This window comes from Austrofundulus limnaeus, unplaced genomic scaffold (assembly GCF_001266775.1).
Source record: "Austrofundulus limnaeus strain Quisiro unplaced genomic scaffold, Austrofundulus_limnaeus-1.0 Scaffold1613, whole genome shotgun sequence".
NCBI lineage: Eukaryota > Metazoa > Chordata > Actinopteri > Cyprinodontiformes > Rivulidae > Austrofundulus > Austrofundulus limnaeus.
Genome location: NW_013954015.1, coordinates 28,643 through 35,668, shown reverse-complemented (window position 1 = coordinate 35,668; position 7,026 = coordinate 28,643). Strand labels below are relative to the sequence as shown.

The following is a 7,026-nucleotide window of genomic DNA, read 5'->3' as shown; positions in this document are numbered from 1 at the left end:
ACAAAAAAAAAAAAGAAAAATAATAAAAGTTTAACTCCTTGAGCAACACTTAATACATTATTCATTTACAYATTTCCAACAAATTTACCTTTATCATTCCCTTAAAGTTGTTCTCAGCACAGATAGCTTTTGCCCTGAAGCTCTGAACATGTACAGTACAGTCATGTACTGTACACAGCTGCAGATGAAGTCAGGTCAGTTACTGAAGCTAAAGCAGGTATTACTTGCTGTGAACACTTTGGTTTGTCTTTAGTCATAAAGTGTTTTTAAATGACAGAGGTTTGATGAGCACTTCATTCATCAGGGCCTCATGGCTGCGTTTAAATCACACAAATGGATTCAAATTGATTGAACTCCTGTATCCATGTCTGCATTTTCAAAGTTTTTTTGTATTATAAAAAACAATATGAGGGGTGTACTCACTTTAGTGTGATACTGTAAACAGCTTAATGCAGGGCTATTCAACTGGCGGCCCGCGGGCCGGAGTGACCAAAGTTCGGCCCGCCTATTTGTTCATTCATCTCTTAAACCCAAAGCTCCGGTTTTCTACTTACTCAAAGTTCTTTTCGTTAAACATAGACATGTTTGGTATCTACAGAAACTGGTGAAAACCATTTCTATAAACACTCAAGACAGTTAAAACTACAAGCACTTAAATACAAAATGATGAAAGTGAAAATAAAATTGGTTTAAAAAATTTGGCAAGTCAGAGCTGTCAAAATATTATTTGTGTCTAATAGGAGGCATAATGTGTTCTTTTTGTTTTTGATAATGTGTAATTATCACTACTTTTATAGGGTTCTGTATGTTGTATTCATGATTAAATGCAGCAAAGTAAACTAAGTCAAAGGTAACAGATCTTTGTAATACTTGGTTTAATAGTGAACATTTGCAGTTCTCTTCTTGAACAGAAGAGGTCACCACCAGTGTTGTTCAAAGTACCACTAAGTGATACTTGAGTAAAGTACAAGTATCTTACCAAAAAATTACTTTGGGAAAAATTAAAGTCTCCTTTAGGTATATTACTTGAGTAAAAGTATTAAAGTATCTGATATTTTTGTACTTAAATATTAAAAGTAAAAGTATTGATTTAAAATGAGCAGTTAGATTTTCTGTAAGGACATTTATTAGGTGACCTCCCCAAAAACTGCAGAAATGACTGTATTGTATTCAGATAATTAATTTATGTGAAATTTAGGATGCACTGGTCTGTTTCAGTTTATATACATATATCAAGGGTGTCCAAAATGAAAATCTATCTGAGGGCTGCAGCCAAATGCAATAATATAATTCATGAAATGCAAATACTTCTTAAGTACAGTCCTTTTATTTAATGATGATGTCCTACTGGAGTGTGACATGATTTGTTTGTGTACAAACAATATCAGAATTTTATATTATATATATAATTACTTCTCTTTCAACCACAATTAAATTCACTCTATCTAGGAGGCACAATTTATATGGATAGTATTTATTTTTTTACAACAAGCTGGAATGAAAACAAGCAAAAGTGAAAAAAGTAACGACTTTCTACTTCTTGCCTTTTTAAAAATATAAGGAGTAGAAAGTACAGATACTTGTGTGAAAATGTAAGAAGTAGAAGTAAAAAGTAGGCTGAGAAAGAATTACTCAAGTAAAGTACAGATACCGAAAAATCCTACTTAAGTACAGTAACAAAGTATTTGTACTTATTTACTTTACAATTCTGGTCACCACAAAGACATTGTGCCACTAAAGAGGAATGTTTTTGTAAATATTTTTGGCTCATTGTGTACCTCTGTATGAGTTACTAATACTAATACTGTCACACTCTGAGTATAACCAGGCCTGTGTGTCTCACTCTGCAGCTTATCGCCCACAGGTCGTGTGCTGATTTGTGCAAGTGATGACCGGACTTGTGCCCAGCTGCAGCAGTGCATCAGACACGGCTCTGACTGGCTGCTGAATCGACTGTACACCCGCACCATCGCTAAACGAGACTCCTCAGCTGCTGCTGCCTTTGAACTGGACTCGGACAAAAAGGCAAAAAAACGGGTCMAAAAGGGAAGCAAAGGAAAGGAGCCTGCAAAGAAAAACCTCACAAAGACCACAAAAAGCAAAAGCAGACCCTCTCTGACCCTGACCCAGATGATGGGGCAAGAGGAGTCCACCGAGGAGGCGGTGATGGGCAGCAGTGGAGACGAGGAGGACGAAGGCGAGGAAGAGCAGCTGAAGCTCGATCTGTCATCAGATGCTTATTACGGTGTCCTGAAGGAGCCACTGACGGTCATCCACCCCCTGAAAGGCTGCACCGACCCACATAGTTTGACCCGGGTGCTGCACGAGGTGGAGCCCAGCTTCGTGGTACTGTACGACGCAGAGCTGAGCTTTGTTCGCCAGCTGGAGATCTATAAAGCTAATCGGCCCGGGAAGCAGCTTCGAGTKTACTTCCTGATCTACGGAGGCTCGACAGAAGAACAGAAGTATCTGACGACGCTGTCAAAGGAAAAGAAGGCCTTCGAACATCTCATCAGGTCAGAGAAGTGTCCTTTTTACTGTCAAACTCCATTTACTAACAGATTAATCAGGATCGTGATTGAACCTAAACAAATAGAACTCTCATATCTCAGCATCTAATGATCTAAGATCAAATCTCTGTCTTGAACAGTGGTAAGCAATGTGCTTTCCTTCAGACAAGGCCAGTTTAGTGTGTCGGCCTCTTACTGGTGCTGCTGTGTGTTTCTGTAGAGAAAAAGCYACAATGGTCATCCCAGAGGAGAGGGAGGGGCGAGGAGACACCAACCTAGACCTGGCCAGGAGTTTAGAGCCTGCCAACGCCACAACCAACACCCGCAAAGCAGGCACGTGAATTTCWTTCTRAAGGTTTATTTTTATTTTCTGACATTCACCAAAATGTCCTGCTGAGGTTTTGTTTCCATGTGGGACCAGGAGGCCAGGAGCAGTCCACAGAGCCGTCCCGAGTCATCGTGGACATGCGTGAGTTCCGCAGTGAGCTACCCTCGCTGCTTCACCGCCGCGGGCTGGACATCGAGCCCGTCACCCTGGAAGTGGGCGACTACATCCTGACCCCAGACACCTGCGTGGAGCGTAAGAGCGTCAGTGACCTGATTGGCTCGCTGCAGAGCGGTCGCCTCTACACCCAGTGCCTCTCCATGACCCGCTACTACAGAAAACCAGTGCTGCTCATCGAGTTCGACTCGTCGAAACCCTTTTCCTTGACGGCTCGCGGAGATTTCCGCAACGAGATTTCATCGAATGACATTTCTTCCAAGCTCACGTTGCTCACGCTGCACTTTCCTCGGCTCCGGATCCTGTGGTGCCCCTCCCCTCACGCCACAGCTGAACTCTTCTTGGAACTGAAGCAGGGCCGCCCTGAGCCTGATGCTTCTGCAGCCCAGGCTGTCACAGCTGAGTCAGACACGGTGGCTGAGTCAGCTGACCTCTACAACCCTGGGCCGTATGACTTCCTGTTAAAAATGCCGGGGGTCAGTACGAAAAACTGCAGAGCTCTGATAAAACATGCTGACAGCCTGGCAGATGTAGCCAAACTCAGCCAGAACAAACTAGCTGAAATACTTGGGAATGCTAATAATGCTAGGTTGCTTTATGAGTTTCTGCATAATGTTGCTGATGTTCCTGCTCCTGCACAGAAAAGCAAACAATCATGACATATATTTATTGTTTAACATCCAGTGTGCATTCAAAATTGTTAAAATGAGGTTAATGTTAAATATTTTACTTTAGTATTTGTAGAGTAAAACTTTGATATCAAATGAGTTGTGCATTATGTATTTGTAAAAAAWTAACTAAAATATGCTGACATTGCTATTCTATTTTGTACAGTTCTTTCCAAATAAWATGTGCATAATTTTCAATTTTGGGGTTTTGCTAATAAAATAATTTTAATCTAACAGTTGCCAGGTATTCCAGAATAAATGTTTTAGAACTTTTTTTGAACATCTAAACAGAAAAAATTATCAACGCTTTTCGTTTACTGTAATTCGATGTTTAATTATCTAATCCCCGTTTGGCCTGAAATGATCAGGAGGTGGAGACTTTTTTATACCTTTTGTAGAATTTCTGTAGCTTCATATGTTTTTGCTTTCTTTACAAATAGTATCTTGACAAGTATGAAAAAAATGTATGGTTTTAAAAACTGTTTTTAGTAATTATTAAAAACTGCTAATATAATTTTGCTACATTTATTCTTGAATCATTAGATTACAGAGTATCATGGATCACCAAGTTTGATCTCTCACCACTTTACACGCTGTCCTGTGAGCTGGGTATGGCAGGTTTAATTATCATATAATGGGCAGATAACTCATAATTCAATACAGTCCAGTACATATATCAGTCCAGCCAGTAAGACCCAAGTAAGACATGAAATACTGTGAATCAGGAAATATTTTCTCGTTTTATTTTAGATATTGGGTTTTAGGGATGTATAATAATAACAGATGCTTTAGATTTATAATATAGGAATTATAATGTCATTTTAGATTAATTAAATTTTGATTTTGACAAGTAAGAGTGTCAAAATTCAAGGGATTTGATTATATGTTACAACGGCGTGCAAATAATACAGTATATAAAAGAAAGAAAAAAGTTTAAATCTGCCCTCCGCCACGCCCCACACAGCGCTTTCTGTCCCGGCGACGTCATGACGTCACTGCATCCCGAAAGCTGGACCAGTCGCAGCCATTTTACTCAGCGAAATAAACTTCAGTCTCAAAGCCTGAGAAGACTGTAGTCTCCGACATCCCTCGCCTTACGTCAGTCATGGATATGTCTTGAACCACGGCTCGGATGGGTTCTGGTTTCGAGTCAGCGCTGTTCGGTAAGAGAGCACGGACATATGAGGCTGAGCTGACTTGTTTTTAGCCTGTTAGCCTGTTTCAGCTACGAGCTAACTGGAGGAGAAAATGTGAAAACGGGGTTGTTGTTGAGGGATGTGTACACTGAGGCAGCAGGACTAAACATTGAACCTCGGACCAGTGTCTGGCTGTAATAGAAGACATGTTTTTGTTTCTAGACATGACATCCACGAAGGAAACGCCTCACCGCCTTTATTACTCGGCATGACTGTCTCACCTGTCAGACTTTAAGTAGCTAGTCGGTGTTAGCCTATCCCACTCCCACCTTCCTTCAGAACAGTGACTTTTGAGACTGACATATCACCTAAGCTTACTGACATTAAACCTTGTTGCTAAATTGCTAGCGCACGGGTCTCCCCCCCCCCCCCCCGCCTCCTATTTATTTTCAGGACAAATACCCTAAAATAAAATTGAAAGCTAGTCCTACAGAGGTGGATAATCACTGATTTATTTTAATAATGCTGTGCTTCAAGAGCCACTTGTGCTCTGTAGTGGTGTGTAATCATAACAGGTCATATTTACTCTTGTCACATAGAACATGGTTTCTTTTTCTGAAAAGTATGGAGAAATCCGCGTTTACCTGAACAYACCACATGCGACTGAATGAAAAAGCTTTGAATATATGTCATTGTTTTTTCCCTCTATCTTCCTTCTGAGTATTATTTTATAGCAAGATCGTCAGCTAAGATAAAATGGAGCCACTTATCATTTAGAGTTCAGATTTGCATGTAGCAGCAGCATTAGTTCATCTTTATTTGTGCAAAGTCTACGAACGGAAAGAGGAAGGAAACCACCTCATGTCTGTGGGAACAGAGCGGAATATTGACTACCCATTTGGTTACAGTGATGACATCATTTCTGCCTTATTTTAGATAAAAGCAGACATTGTTGGACAGGACCTGCTTTGTTTTTAAAACTGTGGTTTGACACAAAGCACTTTGTCTTTTTTGAATGTGTCCTAAGCATACATCGAACACCATTTGTTGCACATTTAGTCTTCAGGTTTTAAAATATTGTCAAATATAGAAAACTAATTTCAGCTGAAGACAAAAAAAAATCTCACTGCGTAAGAATTTCTTTTTAAATCCATTAAATGTCACGCTTTGTGCGGCACAAACAAAATGTACATCTTGTAAGGCTGAGAAACAATACTAAAAGTCTTTTTTTAGTCAAATATTTAAAACTCTCATTTGGATGTTTTTGTAGCACGAGCCTGAAGGCACCTTCCTGACAACCCAGTCTGAACTTTACTTTTGCTGAACAGATTAAACAGGCGTTTTTGTTTGTTGACATGTTCTTTTCGCAGACAGTGATGTTTCTTTACACTGAACACAGAAAAATCCAGGTTAGAACTGCCTGGATTCTATGTTTCTTGTTCACAATATTTTAGTTTATTTTCTCAAAACTAAATGAAACAGTTCAGTGTCTCTTAAATCAACATTCGTGCTATTGTGAACCCGCATGTATGTGGGTACTTTATCGCTAGCATTCCACATCCAGACCTATTTGTAGTCGAGATGACCCATGACCTCTTTTCCTCAGTAAGCAGGGGGAAGTTTTAGAGTGTGTACACTGCAATTGTTCTCATTTCCTCAAATGTCTCTTGAATACACGTCAGTAATAATTTTGTTTATGGTTTKTGCAACATTCTGATTCAGACTTCAGTCAGAAAAGAATTTGTAGCAGATCTCCTGCTTGTTGTGGATTTGTTGGGGCTATTTTTAAGGTTGCGAGAGAGCAAGAACAGCCTGAGGTGACAGGCACACCCAAACACTGTCATTAGCCTGAAAGAAGTTGACTTCAACTGTTACTCTGTTTAACTTATTTTCTCATGTTGCACATTAAAACACAGATGAAACTTTAAACCCTGATTGCTTTAAGTTTGTGGTGAATTTGTTGCAGTCTTTCTCTGAGATGTTTTCATTTCAGTATTGATATTGTGAGGGAAAAGCACTGACCAATTGTCAAACTATAAGCTAAAGGCACAGTGTGTAGGATTTTGTCAATTCTTTTAGCCGAAATTAAGATAATCACTAATGACAATAATAAAAAACATGTCTAATCATTGCAGACAAAGACCTTGTTTTATTATTTTTACCTTATAAAAACCTGTTTATATCCATGGTCACGGGTCGCTACTACAGGC

The 7,026-nt window shown here is 39.6% G+C and overlaps 2 protein-coding genes across 2 annotated transcripts in view; both read left to right on the top strand.

Annotated features, from left to right (window-relative positions):
* Positions 1 to 4,194, top strand: part of ercc4 (excision repair cross-complementation group 4) — a 10,104-nt gene extending 5,910 nt beyond the window's left edge. Inside the window, exons 8-10 of the mRNA XM_014033056.1 lie at positions 1,865 to 2,516; positions 2,731 to 2,843; positions 2,932 to 4,194. Coding sequence (XP_013888510.1) covers positions 1,865 to 2,516; positions 2,731 to 2,843; positions 2,932 to 3,671 — 1,505 coding nt within the window. The 3' untranslated portion in view covers positions 3,672 to 4,194. The remainder of the gene's footprint in view (positions 1 to 1,864; positions 2,517 to 2,730; positions 2,844 to 2,931) is intronic.
* A 479-nt stretch (positions 4,195 to 4,673) lies between these two features.
* Positions 4,674 to 7,026, top strand: part of LOC106535911 (MKL/myocardin-like protein 2) — a gene marked incomplete at its 3' end in the record, with an annotated part of 30,547 nt that continues 28,194 nt past the window's right edge. Inside the window, 1 exon segment of the mRNA XM_014033059.1 lies at positions 4,674 to 4,843.